The sequence below is a fragment of the Oncorhynchus mykiss genome, chromosome 2, assembly GCF_057628025.1.
Source record: "Oncorhynchus mykiss isolate SJ-2025 chromosome 2, ASM5762802v1, whole genome shotgun sequence".
NCBI lineage: Eukaryota > Metazoa > Chordata > Actinopteri > Salmoniformes > Salmonidae > Oncorhynchus > Oncorhynchus mykiss.
In genome coordinates, this window is record NC_143023.1 from 59,530,970 (window position 1) to 59,551,048 (window position 20,079).

Here is a 20,079-nt window from a genome sequence, read left to right on the forward strand (position 1 = left end):
TGGGAAAATAGAAAAATTAGACTTTTATAGCTAATCTCATGCTATTCTACACCTTTTGCCATGAGGCTGAGACAAAATGTTGCTGTTGATTCAACCAGTGTGTTGAATCAAAGTGGGAGGAGGCTGCTTAATCGTCACCTGTGGGTCAAATCTTCAAGTCAAAGCCTTTTAACATTTTGACTGGCTGTTGCCAAGTTGTTGCTTTATGTGTGTAGTCATTTAAAGATAATATATGCTCTGCACTTAGATATTGTAGTTGATGAGTGGGTCCCAATTGTTGGGTTGAAGAAACCGTAATGGACTCGCTGGGTTATGGGTTGATGCTGCATGTCATTACGGTAGTCTACAAATAAGCCTGTTGGTATTTAGCAGTGTTACTCACCATTTTTGTAAGGGGGGCACTTTGGGTTGAGACAATCATTCAGAGGGCCGCACAGATGTTTAATTTATTGTACTTTTTCTTCAAATATGATCAATTATCAATTGAGAGCAGATTCATAGCAAAAGAGCACATGCAATTGATTTGATGTACAGCACATCACAAAAATATACATACACACATCAAATAGGCTACATCACATGTATAAGACCCATATTAAGGGTTACCTCGGTAGTTGGATGAGCAAAAATGTCCCTTTTGCTCCTTGATTGAATTCATTCAAAATGTATAATCTGTTGTTGCTATCCTTGTGAGGCAATCCAGGTGTGCATTGGTATGTCTGTTTCTCTGTTTTTGTTTCACAATGTTCATTGTTGAGTACCTTCTCCTTCCCTCACATGCTTGGGGTGCTGTCAGTGCACACAGTTACCAGATTTGACCAGTCAATATTATTATCAGCAAAAAATGTAACAAGGGCTTTCAGAATATCCTCTCCTCGTGTTTGTCCCTGAAGGGTAGTAAACATAACATTTCCTCTCTGAACTACTTGTTTTGAGGGAACACATAATTGGGCAATGTCACTTACATCAGTGCTTTCGTCAAGCGCAATACTAAAACACGGCGCCACAATATGTCAGTAATCAGTTGCTTAGCGATGTCCTCGCCGATGTCTTCTATGCGTCTTGTTGTGGTCGAGTCTGAGAGTTGCAGTCCTTTAATTCATTTTCTTTAAAATAGTTTCCTTGTTTGTGAAATCCAAAGGCCAAAAAACATTATTTGACAATCTCTGCATCTGTGAATGCCTTCTTGTTTCTTGCGAGTATCCAAGCAATCTTATATGTTGCTTCTGTCGTTTTCTCTGCAACAATGTTAGATCTGTCCATCATTTGTTGTTGTCCTTTGAGCTGTCCTTTGAGTTGGATATGTTTTGTCAAAGTGGGCATGGTGTGACTGGAAACGTTGCTCTAAATTTGCTTGTTTAAAACAATTGACTGCCTTCTGGCAATTAAAACAAAATGGGCTAGTCCCATTATGCGTTCTAAAAATTACTTGTCTGTCCATTTCTCTTGGAGCTTTCTGTGTTCTTCTTGAATCGACCGTATCCTTCTCTTAACCACCGGAGCCACGTTAGCTAGCTGCATTTCCCAGCCGCCATCTTCCTGATTTTCCTGGTTCTCCGGTGGTTGTTCGTTCATAGCTGTCAAGTTGTTTTCCAACTCTTCCCCCTCATTTTCATTGTCAGTAGATTTATGTTCCTTTTTTACAATAAATCGATCCATGTCTACCAGTCTGCAAAATTAGCTAGTAGCAAACTGATATGTATTGGTCGCTGTAGCTGAGCAGTTGCGTTCTATTTCTGCAAACGTTCTATTTCGGCGTTTCTGTTCAACAGCAGCGCTATACTGCCATCTATCTGCCGTCCAGGGAACAATAGATACATTAAATGAAGTGATTCAGGCCTACATTAAACACATTGAATTGAAATTGTATCATTGTTATGTATTATGAAAAAAAGAAAATCGCTGTGAGCCACAAATGCGGCCTACTGGCCGAGCAATGAGTACCACTGGTATATTGCCTGCCATGCCAACCTCTTAGATGTTAAGTCCCCTATTTAGGACTTTGAGTGGTTCTGGACCGGTTCCGACTGACCTTTTGGTGTACAAAGAGCTCTGTAAACATTGCAGTGCCTTATAGTGCCAGCAAGCCCCATCTGTCTGCTTTCTGCTACCACTCTGTCAGTGGAGCTGACTTGAAGGGTTTTACCCCCACATTTGCATAGGCCAGAAAATGTGACACGTCACTCCCTTTCCAGACAAAGAATAGATTTCATCTCCCTCTGAAGGACGGAGCCCAGCCTTGGAGATAGCATATTAAAGGGGACAGTCTAACCAATCCAACAGTTGTGATTATTCAGCCAGATTTTAAATGTAATGTTGTAGCATTGAAACATGACCACTGTCTCTTGGTCAAACAGGGACAAAATCACTTTATAAGGAAAGCTGAACTTGAAATGAGTCTGCAGACATTCAAATGTTCTCTTTGTGTCACTCAGAGGAGACTTGGCAGAAAATGCTCTGTCATCAGTTAAATGAAATGGGGTCAAATTTGTACTGTCACTAAATATGATCATATTTATTTTACAGTTATAATAAAGGTGAAATATTATAGTAAATTGTTTATAATTTGATTGTTACTATATTTGGAAAGCATTTGTCCTTTACCCCAGAAAGCATTTCAGTCACTTACCACACTTTTGTTGAATAGGAAAACAATATTTTAATAATATTTCTACTATGCACTTGATCTTGTGTCCTCAAAAGTGAGTACATGTCAGCAATTTATATAATTTTATTTTTACAGTAGAACTATGCAGCATTACTAGTTATTGTTGCTCATGATTTTTTACAACTTTTGGGTATTATTTAGGCGAAAATCGACATTTCCTCATTACGTTCAAAAGTTCTAGATCAAGATATGTATCACATGTTCTCAATACTCAGTCAGAATATTCATCATAAATTAGTCGGCTACTAGCATAGAACAATAGCCTTTTGTGAGGCTAGAACAACTCAACCGTTTATGATGGAAATGTTCTCATGCACATCTGGAGTTTCGGAGGTGGTTAATCATTTTGCGCCGTTCACCACAGAAGGGAACGTGCAGCACAGGTGCATGCATTCTTAGGCCTACTCATGCTATGCTACATATGGTTGTTATCGACATGCTTCATTTGTGCAGTAATGGGTTCTTTTAAAGAGTTATAGATCAATTGTTTTATAACTGTAACAAACGTTATTGTTTGGTATTTTGTACATTTGATATTTTGTAAAAATAAAAACAAGTATTTAGACCAATGTAGGAGTGCACAATGCACATGTTGCACATTTTTCTCTCACTGCCATGTTACTCTTTGGGATGAGAGTGACTGGCTGGGGAGGGCACACACTGTTTTCCCAGGTAGCAATCAGTATCTGGTTAAAAGGTAAGAACGATTAGATTAGAGGGCCGGAGCTGTCTGACAGCTATGTCACACAATTGTAATGTGCACATGAAGCCTCCATTGATCAGGCGCAACATTTGTATGATTCTGTAATCAGGGGGGGCACTCTAAAGAGAAAATATTCGTCGTAAATAAGTGTGGATAATGAGTTTTTATGTAGGCAACAGTGAAAGAAAAGACAGTACGCCAACCTCTCAGTTCCGGAAGAAAGGACGGGCATGTTTTCATTTTACAGGCTAGCAGCCAGCGTGCGCACACACACTGTTTCTGTCATTGTAATCGATGCTATTGTGCGGCAATATATCTGTAAGGCTGTAGGGTATGTTGCTGTGTCGATTCTTATGTAGCTTACTGTATATCTATGGATTATGTAAAACACATCTATGGATTATGTAAAAAACATCACAGCAATTTAAATTCACATCAGGGTAAGGATAAGAGTCATTGCAAATGCAATAGCTTACTACATGATAATACACTTCTTTGATGTTTTTATCAAGCACAGTCTCAGCTTTGTAGACAGAGTTTTTGCAGATGTGCGTATGTTTGAAGAGTTCACAGTTTTCAAGGGGAGATTCCTTGCTGTGTCATGTGGATGTTTGTTGTGTCTGCCCCTTTGTATGTGTGTGTGTGTGTGTGTGCCTGTGCATGGGTGCATGCTTATGTGCAGAGGTATTAAAATCCTTCCCTGGAGGTCTGGCATACTGCTGGTTTTCTATTCTACCTAATAATTCATTGTATCCACTTGGTGTCCCAGGTCTAAAACAGTCCCTGATTAGAGGGGAAGAATGAAAAAAGCATTAGAACGGACTTCGAGGTCCAGATTTGAATTTGATGCCTTTAGTTTGTCGTGTGCACATACACCACATGACCAAAAGTTTGTGGACACCTTCTCGTCTAACATCTCATTCCAAAATCATGGGCATTAATATGGAGTTGGTCCCTCCTTTGCTGCTATAACAGCCTCCACTCTTCTGGGAAGGTGTTCCACTAGATTTTGGAACATTGCTGCGGGAACTTGCTTCTATTCAGCCACAAACATTAATGAGGTCGGGCACTGATGTTGGGCGATTAGGCCTGGATCTCAGTCGGCGTTCCAATTCCTCCCAAAGGTGTTAGATGGGGTTGAGGTCAGGGCTCTGTGCAGGCCAGTCAAGTTATTCTACACTGATCTCGACAAACCATTTCTGTATGGTCCTCGCTTTGTGCACGGGGGCATTGTCATGCTGAAACAGGAAAGGGCTTTCCCCAAACTGTTCCCACGAAGTTGGAAGCACATAATGCTTTAGAATGAACTAAGGGGCCTAGCCCAAACCATGAAAAACAGCCCCAACCATTATTCCTCCTCCACCAAACTTTACAGTTGGTGCTATGCTTTGGGGCAGGTAGCGTTCTCCTGGCATCCACCAAACCCAGATTTGTCCGTCGGAATGCCAGATGGTGAAGTGTGATTCATCACTTCAGAGAACTAATTTCCACTGCTTTACACCACTCCCGCCGACACTTGGCATTGCACATGGTGATCTTAGGCTTGTGTGCGGCTGCTCGGCCATGGAAACCAATTTCATGAAGCTCCTGAAAACAGTTATTGTGCTGACATTGCTTCCAGATACAGTTTGGAACTCTGTAGTGAGTGTTGCAACTGAGGACAGACAATGTTTACCCGCTACATGCTTCAGCACTCGGTAGTCCCACTCTGTGAGCTTATGTGGCCTACCACTTTGTGGTTGGGCTGTTATTGCTCCTAGACTTTTCCACTTCACAATAACAGTACTTACAGTTGACCGGGGCAGCTCTAGCAGAGCAGAAATTTGACGAACGGACTTGTTGGAAAGGTGGCCTCCTATGTCAGTGCCACGTTGAACGTCACTGAGCTCTTCAGGAAGGCCATTCTACTGCCAATCTTTTCCTATGGAGATTGCATGGCTGTGTGCTCAATTTTATAGACTTGTCAGCAATAGGTGTGGCTGAAATAGCCAAATCCACTAATTTGAAGGGGTGTCCACATACTTTTGTGTATATATATATTGAAGGTGTGTCTACATACTTTTGTGTATATATATAGTGTATGTGTTTGAGAAAGAGCGAGGAGAAACAGCATATGGGACTTTGCGTGTGGTCGTATGCCTTTCTTATAGAGCGGGGTCAGGAATTATTGGATCCCTTGATACAGATGAGTAAAAACACTATAAAATAAATACTGAGCTATGTTCCAATTTTTAAAATTATTTTATACTGATACAATTGCTCAGAGATAGATATTTTGTTTAACAAGTAATCCACCATTGGTGTCTGGGCCAAAGAGCTCTATTTTCATGTCACCTGACCATAGCACCGCCTGGAATTTGCTAAACGGCATTGACACTTAGATTGGAACCGGTGTTATGGTCATATGATACGTGGGTTTGGTCTTAGAAAGAACAATGCTCATGCAGAAAATACCTAATCCATACTGTAAAATATGGTTGTGGATCTTGATATTATGGGGTATTTTTCTTCCACTGGTCCTGGGGCCCTTGTTAAGGTCAATGGCATCATGAACTTTACCGAGTACTAGAATATTCTAGCCAAAAACCTGGTTGCCTATGCCAGGAGTCTTGGCCGCAAGTGGATCTTCAAGCAAGATAATATCCCCAAGCACACATTTAAATCCTCAAAGAAAAATCCACATTTTGCAGTGGTCTCCGGACTGGAACCTTATTAAAAACATGTGGTTTGAAATAAAGAGGGCAGTCCATAAACTCAGTTTAAGGATATCAAGGATTGAGAAATATTTTGTATGGAGGAATGGTCTAAGGTCCCTCCCAATGTGTTCTCCAATCTCATAAAACATTTTAGAAACAGGCTCAGTGGCAATATCTTGCAAGGGGAGGGTGCTGGAGTACTGAACAATCTTTCTCTGGACAATTGCATTATTATAAGATAATACAATTGTTGCATTTTCTTTGCATACAATATACCTCTGTACTTATTTATTTCATACAGTCTTCTTTATCAAGGGATCCAGTAATTCCGGACCTCTCTGTATATGTTTAATGACTTATGTGCCTGTGTCTAATAGAGAGCTCAACCCTACATTGTGTAACAGATTCATTGTATTTCCCTTTGTCTCACATCACAAACAGGGTCTTTTGAGCATGTGATGCCAAGGATTGCAGAGAGAGATCAACACTGTCCAGCTAGTGTGAGAAACTCAGCCTCTCTTCTCTCCAGCTCCCTTATATCACTCAAACTGCACCCCCTTCCCAGTGATGCCAGGAACATGCATCATCAGCTCTTTGAAACCAAGAGGTAATCATCCCTAACCCTACCCTGATTTAGAGAGGGGCACCCATGGTACGCCCCACCCTGTGCACCCACCACCACCCACCAGCTGCCTGCTGCTCCGATCTTCCAGTGCTACACCATCCCTCCCCTGACCCACTATCCCACTCACCCGCACTGCTACCACCATGGCCAGGGAGTCCAAACACCCCTCCCTCTCCCGTTATTGCTTCCTCTTCCTACTGACTACCAAATGCTACTGGCTGTTGGTCTCTGCCACTCAGAAGGTCTCGGACCCGCAGCTGCCTCTGCAGGAGTACGCCCATTCTATCCGGCTGGACGGTGACATCATGCTGGGTGGCCTATTCCCTGTGCACTCCCGTGGCGAGAGAGGAGTGCCCTGCGGGGAGCTGAAGAAAGAGAAGGGCATTCATAGGCTGGAGGCCATGCTGTTTGCCATTGACCTGATCAACAAGGACCCAGAGCTGCTACCGAACGTGACCCTGGGGGCGCGCATCCTGGACACGTGTTCCAGAGACACCTATGCCCTGGAGCAGTCACTGACCTTCGTTCAGGCACTCATCGAGAGGGATGGCTCAGACGTGCGCTGCGCCAACGGGGACGCACCCATCTTTGCCAAGCCGGATAAGGTGGTGGGGGTCATAGGGGCAGCGGCTAGCTCGGTGTCCATCATGGTGGCCAACATCCTGCGGCTCTTCAAGGTGAGGATTCTGTTTCCGCTATTTGAAAATGGGATTGTGTTTATTTTTTCCCATAGTCCTTGTTCTCAATATTATTTAAGCTTAGGTTTGACTCAGGCTAAGGTCTAGTCTACTCTGAAAAAGGTCAAAGATTTATGACAAGTCATCCCTTCAAGGTTCGGTTGGTTAGCGTAGCAGGCTTTGTTCCGCTGTCTTGGACATTAGAATGCAGATGGGGCTTCCATAGGCTTGGTGGGGTGTCGTCATAAAAACATTATGCAACGGCCTTTATTTAGATAACTATTTTCCTCTCTCAAGCTAGTGGCTGGGCCTTTGTTAAAAATCGAGAGATTTTCTAGACACAACCATCATCATCCTGTCCTGTTGCCAATGGGTATTAGCAAGGTTATGGGTTGACAATATTGCTCTGGCATTGAGACGTTTGTTCTGTGTGCTTGGCATGTTCGCTATTGAAGCAGATTAAACTCAGTTACCCGATACCCCATTAGAATATAGTCAGCGTTACTAAAATAGGTTTTACTTCTAACCCCAGAGGGCTGTAAACTATCAATGATAGCTTATAACAGTTCTTGCATGCTAATCAGGTCTGATGTCAGCAGCTGACCAGTGGTAGACACACGAAAAGGTCAAACCAGTGATGTGAAATGACTGACTACGGTATGGAGTTTTGGTTCCCAGAGAGAAGTGAATGAGATGTACTTTAGCACATAGTTGTTGGAATATGTAGTGTCAGCCTGACAAGGTGTATTGTTCTCAATAGCTATGCATTAGTCCCATTATTTTGTCTGGGCTAACTAAGTGAACTGTCCAAAAGGAAACATATACCATGCCCAGTGTTTCTGTGATTTAATTGACCTTGATCGTGATATTGCAGCATATTGCTCTCAAAACAGCATCCTTTGTCTCCCTTCTTTGTAATACAGAAAGCAACTGCTCTGGATCTAAAAATACAATGTGGGAAATGTGATAGACCTGCATTGATATGTTGCATTAATCTAATACTGCCATTATCCTTCTCATGGTCAGCACAGATATTACTTACCCAACATGGAGGAGAGTATAAATATTCAGTGATCTGCTTGAGGAGAAAAGGTGAAAGTGGAGAATGACCCGACAGGTTGAATCTCCAGCCTAAAGCAGCGGCATGAGCAATGTCTTGACTGTGAATTAAATACTGATGGAATAGCAGGTCGCATCAGAGGTCAGAACAAGGGAGAGGAAGGGCCTGACAGGCTGATATGTGCTGCCCTAACAAAGTGGTAAATGTAAACTATCTGCTAGGTGCAGTACATTATGAACTACAACCCATTGTTTTGAACACAATTAAATTATTTCTCACAGTTCTTAGTTCAGATCTCCCCACACCCACCCCCCTCCATTTGACACCTCCCCGTGACAATGCAAGTCTCAGAAAAAACAACATCTGGTGAAGGATACGTTACATCCTGGACACAAAAGCTCTGATTTTACACTCTATTGACTCCACAGGAGGCTGCTGAGGGGAGGAGGATGTCTCATAAGAATGGCTGGAGTGGAGTGGAAGAGATGCGTTTGATGTTTGATACAATTCCATTTATTCCTTTCCAGCCATTACTATGAGCCCGTCCTTCCCAATTAAGGAGCAACCAGTCACCTGTGATTGACTCCCATAAACAGACTGTGCTTTCGTCACTATCGATCCATGTGCTGAGGGGCTGGCCCAATTACAATCTTAGTAATGGAGTGGATATGCACAGCTTCATCCCCAAGACAAGAGGAACTCTGAATTGTTTTCCCCTAAGTGCTGTTCCGTGATCAGCTTTCTCTTTCACCCAATCCCAACCTTTAACAATTGGGGTTAGTGGTGATGTAGTTGCAGTTTAAATGGATGTAGACCTCGGGGCGATCCCATTGACCTGTCATTCCAAACTGGGTTTCCTCAATTAAGTCACAACCAGTCTGTGCAGGATAAAACCATGTTTAAAGTTCGAAATGGCTCCCTATAGAGTCCCGAAATCCATTAATTCCCATCCAAAGTGTACAAAACCATATGGATTTGATCATCCATAATTTACACATATTCAGTATTACTATGCACTGTATTCGTGTAATTTGCTGTAATTAGATTTTGGGACAACAGTGTTAGAAACTGACTAGTGTTAGCCACGAGAAGTAGTTTGGGGATGGGGATGCTGCGATTGTTTTCCAGGTTCTTGAAATACAACTTATTTCTATGTGAATTCTGATATGGTTTATTCATTCCTTTTCCATTTTAGTAGACCCTCTTATACAAAGCAACTTACAGTAGGCTAGTAATAGGGGTTGCAACAATTTCGGCAGATAACTTTAGAAAGAGAGGGTCCAGATTGTCTAGCCCAGCTGATTTGTAGGGGTCCAGTTTTTGCAGCTCTTTCAGAACATCAGCTATCTAGATTTGAGTGAAGGAGAAATGGCAGAGGCTTGGGCAATTTGCTGTGGCGGGTGGAGGGCTGTTGATCGGGGTAGGGGTAGCCAGGTGGAAAGCATGGCCAGCCGTAGAGAAATGCTTATTGAAATTCTCAATTATAGTGGATTTATCGGTGGAGAGTGTTTCCTAGCTTCAGTGCAGTGGGCAGCTGGGAGGAGGTGCTCTTATTCTACATGGACTTTACAGTGTCCCAGAACTTTTTTGAGTTTGTGCTACAGGATGCACATTTCTGTTTGAAAAGCTAGAACGCCACAGGATGTTTTTGTGCTGGTCAAGTGCAGTCAGGTCTGGAGAGAACCAAGGGTTATATCTGTTCCTGTTCTACATTTTTTGAATGGGGCATGTTTATTTAAGATGGTGAGGAAGGCACTTTTAAAGAATAACCAGGCATCCTCTACTGACGGGATGAGATCAATATCCTTCCAGGATACCGATTTGAAAGGCCTGCTCGCTGAAGTGTTTTAGGGAGCTTTTGACAGTGATGAGGGGTGGTCGTTTGATCGCGATGAGGGGTGGTCATTTGACCGCAGACCCATTACAGATGCAGGCAATGAGGCAGTGATCGCTGACATCTTGGTTGAAAACAGCAGAGGTGTGTTTGGAGGGCAAGTTGGTTAGAATGAAATGTATGAGGGTGCCCGTGTTTACGGATTTGGGGTTGTACCTGGTGGGTTCATTGATAATTTGTGTGAGATTGAGGGCATCAAGCTTAGATTGTAGGATGACCGGGGTGTTAAGCATGTCCCAGTTTAGGCCACCTAGCAGCATGAGCTCTGAAGATAGATGGGGGGCAATCAATTCACATATGGTGTCCAGGGCACAGCTGGGACAGGGTTTTGTTCTTTCTGGATTCCAATTAATGACAATCACAGAGAAAGGGACAGGGCAACATCTTCTTACAATTCCAATTGTTGAATCTTGCAAGGTACACTTCTTAACGATTTGACACGTACCAACAAACTGGTGTGATCATTCTACAGTGGTCCTTGCAACGTAACGCTCAAACCTGTGTGATTAGAACGCTTATTTAGACCGTCCAGTTTCGATTGACGCAACAGTCAGCGTTTGAGCTGGTGACACTGTTTTTTCACAGGAAAATTTTTCACAAATACAGTCCTTACAAAGTTATATCTTGAATGTGACCAGTTTATTTTTGGATGCAATGTTCAGACATTCACAGAAGTAGCGACAGCGTAACGCAATCATCCAAACCTGAAAATGTAGGCTATATTAGTTCTTAAGCTAACTGAGGAAAGATGGACCTAACACAAGCAGTCATATTTAGCTAACTCTCGGCTGACAGAAACCACAATATAACTTAGATAATAGCAATTACTATTTACAACTCATCACATCACAGGTGAGCTCACCATTGATCGAATTAATTGAGTAAATCACTTTCTAAAAATCGAAAGTAATCCGACGATGGGTAGTTTGTGCGTGACACCATGTTTGTTTTTTCGCGTCAACCAAAGATAATAAGAAGAGGCAAGATGAGTTTGGACTGTTTGCAGTATGGATGTTGTCTACAATCATTCACTTACGAAAGTTTACTTGAAAAATATGATTGAACCATTCCGTCACCTCTAACATCTTTGGTCTGACAGACATTTATGTGACACCCAGAATGCATTGTATTATGTCAACAAACATGGCGCAAGACATAGCTTGCAAAAAGCTTAGCTTTAGCTCATCATAATCAGTACAACCTTCAAAAACGTATTTTACACACAGGTGTCCATTAAAATCGATGCAAATTTCAGAATGCATTATTTGTCACCAGAACTTAAAAACATGTGAATAAAACTGTAAATACATTATGCTTCATACATACATACATACTATATGAATAGAAACAACAACACGATATACAGAAAATAAAGCACTTACTATGATAGGAACGTACACATGTCCAAAGTTATTATTTGAAAGTAAAACAACAATGACGGCAATGCAAGCGCCAGCCAGATAATATGCCACAGGGGAAAAGTTAGTGCAAGACTGCAGAAATGTCTGCATACTTGATCGAAAAGAGAAGTTTGTCCGGCTCATTAACTTCTTATGGCTGCTGGGGCAGTATTGAGTAGCTTGGATGAAAGGTGCCCAGAGTAAACGGCCTGCTCCTCAGTTTCAGTTGCTAATATATGCATATTATTAGTAGTATTGGATAGAAAACACTCTGACGTTTCTAAAACTGTTTGAATGATGTCTGTGAGTATAACAGAACTCATATGGCAGGCGAAAACCTGAGAAGAAATCCAAACAGGAGGTGAGAAATCTGAGGTTGGTCGATTTTCAACCCAGGCCCTATTGAATTTACAGTGGGATATGGCTTCCAATAGATGTCACCCGTCTTTAGAAACTTGAATGAGGCTTCTACTGTGTTGTGGGCCCGAATAAGAGCTGAATGAGTCAGGTTACTGGCAGAGAGCCATTACCTGGTAACATGCATTACACATGATATCGACCTGCGTTCCATTGCTTCTCTAGACACAAGGGAATTCTCCGGTTGGAACTTGAATGAAGATTTATGATAACAACACCCTAAAGATTAATTCTATACTTAGTTGAAATATTTCTTCGACCTGTAATATAACTTTTTGAAGTTTTTGTCCGAAGTTATGCGGGACCTGCACTAGCGTTTATGTGATATGTGTACCTAACGTGCTAACGTGCTAACAAAAGTAGCTACTTGGACATAAATAATGGACATTATCGAACAAATCAAGCATTTATTGTGGAACTAGGATTCCTGGGAGTGCATTCTGATGAAGATCATCAAAGGTAAGGGAATATTTATAATATGATTTCTGGTTTCTGTTGACTCCAACATGGCGGAAAATGTTACTTATTTTCTGAGCGCCATCTCAGATTATTGCATGGTTTGCTTTTAAAAAAAATCTGACACAGCGGTTGCATTAAGGAGAGGGAAATCTATAATTCCATGTGTATAACTTGTATTATCATCTACATTTATGACGAGTATTTCTGTTGAATCGATGTGGCTCTGCAAAATCACTGGATGTTTTTGGAACTAGTGAACGTAACGCGCCAATATAAACTACGATTTTTTGTATAAATATGAACTTTATCGAACAAAACATACCTTTATTGTGTAACATGAAGTCCTAGGAGTGTCATCTGATGAAGATCATCAAAGGTTAGTGATTAATTTTTATCTCTATTTGTGCTTTTTGTGACTCCTCTCTTTGGCTTGAAAAATGGCAGCATTTTTCTTTGGCTTGGTGGTGACCTAACAAAATTGTTTGTGGTGCTTTCGCTGTAAAGCCTATTTGAAATTGGACACTGTGGTGGAATTATAGATAGATACATGTATGTTTGAGGAATTTGAATTATGAGATTTGTTGTTTTGAATTTGGCGCCCTGCACTTTCACTGGCTGTTGTCATATCATCCCGTTAACGGGATTGCGGCCCTAAGAAGTTTTAAAGCCTCAAACATAAATTGTCCGCAACAATGAAATGGGCTACTTCTATGTGAATTAATTAGGAGGTGGAACACTCATCAATTCAAACGGTTGTTCGAAAAGAAATGTTGTTAGAAAATCATTTCAAAATGACAAGTTGAAACATAGCCTTTAGATAATTAGAAGGCAGCGCGGGTTAACTGTCCTGTTGTGTCAATCACGTTTTGAAGCAGTGAGTGCATTCTGACATCACGTGCATAAAACAACTCACACTGGGGTGACTTAGAGATATTTGGAACTCACGCATGAAAAGGTTGATTATACAACTATCTTTTCTGCCAAAGTGGAGATGCTGAAATAATGTTTTTGTTACAGACATCTGTATTGGTCCGCTAATAGTAATAAAGTCCCAGTGCACTACTTTTGTGAAAAAAATATTTCAATTTTAATTTAATTTAAAAAAATTGAGTGGGTGCTGCACCCCTACCCCCCGAGGCTATGGACTTGAGCATGTTTTAGTATGTTTATAATCATATAACAAAGAGGGCCTGTCTCTGAGACAGAAGGTTTTCGTAAGGGTGAGATCGGAGGCATGTGTTAGATTTAATAGATTGTAAACTACTGCCCTATGACGTGGTCTTATATCATATTTTTATATCATTATTCGTCTCTCAGTATGTTATAGCTTCACTGTTATATATCATTATTTTCTCTCAATATTTTTTGCGTCAATATATCACTTGAGTATGAATGGGTCACTTATTCTCAAATAGCCCTTTGTGTATCCGGAAAATTAACAAGGGACTGAGGCAAGCTGCCAGAATGTATACTCCCTAGTCTCAAAGCCTCTCCTGACCGTAAAGAAGACCGGGAGATGTGTGGAGGAGTACCAAAGGTTCCGGTAACACCACCTGCCTAGCCATAGAGATTCATTGTACATCCTAGACTTAGGAGGGGGAAGGGCTTGTCTGGGAAGAGGGTACAAATGGAGATTATACATATATTTGCGTGTATAAGCATACACTACCGGTCAAAAGTTTTAGAACACCTACTCATTCAAGGGTTTTTCTTTATTTTTACTATTTTCTACATTGTAGAATAATAGTGAAGACATCAAAACTACAGTGGTTCGTCCTTTAAAAGTTGCAGCGTACTGCAGCACAGATTGCATGGTGCCACAGAATTCTATGGCACGTTATTTAACTTCTTACGGCTGAAATCCCGTTAAGGGGATCGATTTGACAACAGCCAGTGAAAATGCAGGGTGCCAAATTCAAACAACAGAAATCTCATAATTAAAATTCCTCAAACATACAACCATTTTAAAGATAAACTTGTTGTTAATCCCACCACAGTGTCCGATTTCAAAAAGGCTTTACAGCAAAAGCACACCATATGATTATGTTAGGTCAACACCTAGTCACAGAAAAACACAGCCATTTTTCCAGCCAAAGAGAGGAGTCACAAAAAGCAGAAACAGAGATAAAATGAACTACTAACCTTTGATCAAATCAAATGTATTTATATAGCCCTTCGTACATCAGCTGATATCTCAAAGTGCTGTACAGAAACCCAGCCTAAAACCCCAAACAGCAAGCAATGCAGGTGTAGAAGCACGGTGGCTAGGAAAAACTCCCTAGCAAGGCCAAAACCTAGGAAGAAACCTAGAGAGGAAGCAGGCTATGAGGGATGGCCAGTCCTCTTCTGGCTGTGCTGGGTGGAGATTATAACAGAACATGGCCAAGATGTTCAAATGTTCATAAATGACCAGCATGGTCAAATAATAATAATCACAGTAGTTGTCGAGGGTGCAGCAAGTCAGCACCTCAGGAGTAAATGTCAGTCGGCTTTTCATAGCCGATCATTAAAAGTATCTCTACCACTCCTGCTGTCTCTAGAGAGTTGAAAACAGCAGGTCTGTGACAGGTAGCACGTCCAGGGAACAGGTCAGGATTCCATAGCCGCAGGCAGAACAGTTGAAACTGGAGCAGCAGCATGGCCAGGTGGACTGGGGACAGCAAGGAGTCATCATGCCAGGTAGTCCTGAGGCATGGTCCTAGTACTCAGGTCCTCCGAGAGAGAGAAAGAAAGAGAGAGAATTAGAGAGCATACTTAAATTCACACAGGACACCAGATAAGACAGGAGAAGTACTCCAGATATAACAAACTGACCCTAGCCCCCCGACACAAACTACTGCAGCATAAATACTGGAGGCTGAGACAGGAGGGGTCAGGAGACACTGTGGCCCCATCCGATGATACCCCCGGACAGGGCCAAACAGGAAGGATATAACCCCATCCACTTTGCCAAAGCACAGCCCCCACACCACTAAAGGGATACATTCAACCACCAACTTACCTTCCTGAGACAAGGCCGAGTATAGCCCACAAAGATCTCCGCCACGGCACAACCCAAGGGGGGGGGGGGGGGGGGGGAGATCACATCAGTGACTCAACCCACTCAAGTGACGCACCCCTTCTAGGGACGGCATGAAAGAGCACCAGTAAGCCAGTGACTCAGCCCCTGTAATAGGGTTAGAGGCAGAGAACCCCAGTGGAAAGAGGGGAACTGGCCAGGCAGAGACAGCAAGGGCGGTTCGTTGCTCCAGAGCCTTTCCGTTCACCTTCAAACTCCTGGGCCAGACTACACTCAATCATATTACCCACTGAAGAGATGAGTCTTCAGTAAAGACTTAAAGGTTGAGAGCCCGAGTTTGCATCTCTCACATGGGTAGGCAGACCATTCCATAATAATGGAGCTCCATAGGAGAAAGCCCTGCCTCCAGCTGTTTGCTTAGAAATTCTAGGGACAATTAGGAGGCCTGCGTCTTGTGACCGTAGCGTACATATAAGGATGTACGGCAGGACCAAATCAGAGAGATAGGTAGGAGCAAGCCCATGTAATGCTTTGTAGGTTAGCAGTAAGGTTAGCAGTAAACTTCCTTATGTCTGAAACACAGGCTTCTAGCGAGGGCAATTTTTGGGCTTCACCATGTTTCATTGAAACGTACAGCTGTGTGTCATCCACATAGCAGTGAAAGTTAACATTATATTTTCGAATGACATCCCCAAGAAGTAAAATAATAGTGAAAACAATAGTGGTCCTAAAACAGAACCTTGAGGAACACCGAAATTTACAGAGGACAAACCATTCACAGAGGACTAACCATTCACATAGACAAACTGATATATTTCTGATATAATATCTAAACCAGGCTAGAACTTGTCCGTGTAGACCAATTTGGGTTTCCAATCTCTCCAAAAGAATGTGGTGATCGATGGTATCAAAAGCAGCACTAAGGTCTAGGAGCACGAGGACAAATGCAGAGCCTCAGTCTGATGCCATTAAAAAGGTCATTTACCACTTTCACAAGTGCAGTCTCAGTGCTATGATGGGGTCTAAAACCAGACTGAAGCATTTTGTATACATTGTTTGTCTTCAGAAAGGCAGGGAGTTGCTGCGCAACAGTCTTTTGTAAACATTTTGAGAGGAATGGAAGATTCGAAATAGGCCGATAGTTTTAAAATATTTTCTGGGTCAAGGTTTGGCTTTTTCAAGAAAGGCTTTATTACTGCCACTTTTAGTGAGTTTGGTACGCATCCGGTGGATAGAGAGCCATTTATTATGTTCAACATAGGAGGGCCAAGCACAGAAAGCAGCTCTTTCAGTAGTTTAGTTGGAATAGGGTCCAGTATGCAGCTTGATGGTTTAGAGGCCATGATTATTTCCATCGTTGTGTCAAGAGATATAGTACTAAAGCACTTGAGTGTCTCTCTTGATCCTAGGTCCTGGCAGAGTTGTGCAGGACAACTGAGCTTTGAAGGAATACGCAGATTTAAAGAGGAGTCCGTAATTTGCTTTCTAATAATCATGATCTTTTCCTCAAAGAAGTTCATGAATTTATCACTGCTGAAGTGAAAGCCATCCTCACTTGGGGAATGCTGCTTTTTAGTTAGCTTTGCGACAGTATCAAAAATAAATTTAGGATTGTTCTTATTTTCCTCAATTAAGTTGGAAAAATAGGATGATCGAGCATCAGTAAGGGCTCTTCGATACTGCACGGTACTGTCTTTCCAAGCTAGTTGGAAGACTCCCATTTTGGTGTGGCACCATTTCGTTCCAATTTTCTGGAAGCTTGCTTCAGAGCTCGGGTATTTTCTGTATACCAGGGAGCTAGTTTCTTATGATAAATGTTTTTCGTTTTTAGGGGTGCAACTGCATCTAGGGTATTGCACAAGGTTAAATTGAGTTCCTCAGTTAGGTGGTTAACTGATTTTTGTCCTCTGACGTCCTTGGGTAGGCAGAGGGAGTCTGGAAGGACATCAAGGAATATTTGTGTTGTCTGTGGATTAATAGCACGACTTTTGATGCTCCTTGGTTGGGGTCTGAGCAGATTATTTGTTGCAATTTCAAACGTAATAAAATGGTGGTCCGATAGTCCAGGATTATGAGGAAAGACATTAAGATCCACAACATTTATCCCATGGGACAAAACTAGGTCCAGAGTATGACTGTGGCAGTGAGTAGGTCCGGAGACATGTTGGACAAAACCCACTGAGTTGATGATGGCTTTGAAAGCCTTTTGGAGTGGGTCTGTGGACTTTTCCATGTGAATATTAAAGTCACCAAAAATGAGAATATTATCTGCTATGACTACAAGGTCCGATAGGAATTCAGGGAACTCAATGCGGAATGCTGTATATGGCCCAGGAGGCCTGTAAACAGTAGCTATAAAATGTGATTGAGTAGGCTGCATAGATTTCATGACTAGAAGCTCAAAAGACAAAAACATTTAAAAAAAAATGTAATTTGAAATTTGCTATCGTAAATGTTAGCAACACCTCTGCCTTTGCGGGATGCACGGGGGATATGGTCACTAGTGTAACCAGGAGGTGAGGTCTCATTTAACACAGTAAATTCATCAGGCTTAAGCCATGTTTCAGTCAGGTCAATCACATCAAGATTATGATTTTGTAGTGCCACATCAATTTACAGAAATACTCATCATAAATGTTGCTGAAAATACAAGTGTTATACATGGAATTCTCATTAATGCAACCGCTGTGTCAGATTTCAAAAAAGCTTTACTTAAAAAGCACACCATGCAATAATCTGAGTACAGTGCTCAGAGACCAAAACAAGCCATACCCAGCCATGTTGTGGAGTCAACAGAAGACAGAAATAGCATTATAAATATTCACTTACCTTTGATGATCTTCATCGGAATGCACTCCCAGGAATCCCAGTTCCACAATAAATGTTTGTTTTGTTCGATAAATTCCATAATTTATGTCCAAATACCTCCCTTTTGTTCACAAGTTTAGTTCACAAATCCATATTCACAAGGCGCAGGCACTTAGTTCAGACGACAGTTCCATGACAGTTCGTAGAAACATGTCAAACGATGTATAGAATCAATCTTTAGGATGTTTTTATCATAAATCTTCAATAATACTCCAACCGGACAATTCCTTTGTCTTTAGAAAGGAAAATGAACAAAGCTCGTGCTCACGGCCACGCACGAGACTGAGCTCATGGCATTCTGCCAGACACCTGACTCAAACAGCTCTTATTCTCTCCCCCTTCACAGTAGAAGCCTGAAACAAGGCTTTGAAGACTGTTGACATCTAGTGGAAGCCTTAGGAATTGCAATCGGACACAATTTTACACTGTATATTGGATAGGCAAAGACATGAAAACCTACAAACTTCAGATTTCCCACTTCCTGGTTGGATTTTTTCTCAGGTTTTTGCCTGCCATATGAGTTCTGTTATACTCACAGACATCATTCAAACAGTTTTAGAAACTTCAGAGTGTTTTCCATTCAACTCTACTAATAATATGCATATCTTAGCTTCTGGGCCTGAGTAGCAGGCAGTTTACTCTGGGCACCTTATTCATCCAAGCTACTCAAAACTTCTTATGGCCGAGGGGCAGTAAAGTGTGAACCACTGGTACCATAAATACAAGTTAGTGCTAGTTTGACCACCAGAGGGGATCTTTGAGAAGCCATTTGATAGCCTTCAATAGTGGCTGTACTAGACAATTTCAAACCTTTTTTTGTAAGAACATAGTATATGTATACTGATTTTAAGAAATGTTGCTTAATTAAATTGATTAATATTATGGTATTTCTATTCCAAGAAAAATGAAAAACCCTCTGGGTTTCCGTTAGGATGGAATGGAAAATATGGAGCTGTACAACGTGACGGTCGGGAGTGGGCTACAATACTGGGCTATTTAGCTAAAGAATCCCCGTGTCGTGCGGGCACGCGAGGAGACCGGGGTTCAATTCCCCGACAGGGAGGAAGGAGTAGGCTGTCCTTGTAAATAAGAATTTGTTCTTAACTGACTTGCCTAGTTAAATAAAGGTTACACTAAGAGCATAACATTTCTACATCCTAATTGTATAATTGTAGTCTAACCAATACCCAAACGGAGATTCAGTGAAAATAAAAATCTTGTTGATTTATCCAGATAATTCCCCATGCTTGTCTCAGAGCAATGCGAAACGGTGCAAAAATAGTTGTAGGCTATTGCTTCAAATCCTATTGCTTCTAACTTTAATGTGCTTTTTAAATAAATAAGACATACACCACTTTTATCAGCACATTACTCAACAACAGTGAGACTCATGTGGCCTACGGTAGGCCTACAGTAAATAAAAAAATATGATTCTAAATTAAAACCAAAAACCGCCTAATCGGTCTCCCGGTGGCAGCCAGCATGGGTATCGATCCTGCATCTGTAGCAACGAATTTTGCACTGCAGGAGCCCCCCATCTAAATCGGGAGCCCCCTTCCACAAAGTATCCAAATACAGAGAGGTGTTGGTAAA

The 20,079-nt window shown here is 41.7% G+C and overlaps 1 protein-coding gene and 1 long non-coding RNA gene across 2 annotated transcripts in view; both read left to right on the top strand.

Moving 5' to 3' along the window:
* LOC149985165 (uncharacterized) overlaps positions 1-20,079 on the top strand; it is a 529,398-nt gene that overhangs the window by 78,143 nt on the left and 431,176 nt on the right. The window lies entirely within an intron of this gene.
* Positions 1-20,079, top strand: part of LOC110492752 (metabotropic glutamate receptor 8) — a 212,935-nt gene that overhangs the window by 946 nt on the left and 191,910 nt on the right. The window contains exon 2 of the mRNA XM_021567226.3: positions 6,509-7,369. Within this exon, the coding sequence (XP_021422901.1) occupies positions 6,836-7,369 (534 nt within the window). The 5' untranslated portion in view covers positions 6,509-6,835. The remainder of the gene's footprint in view (positions 1-6,508; positions 7,370-20,079) is intronic.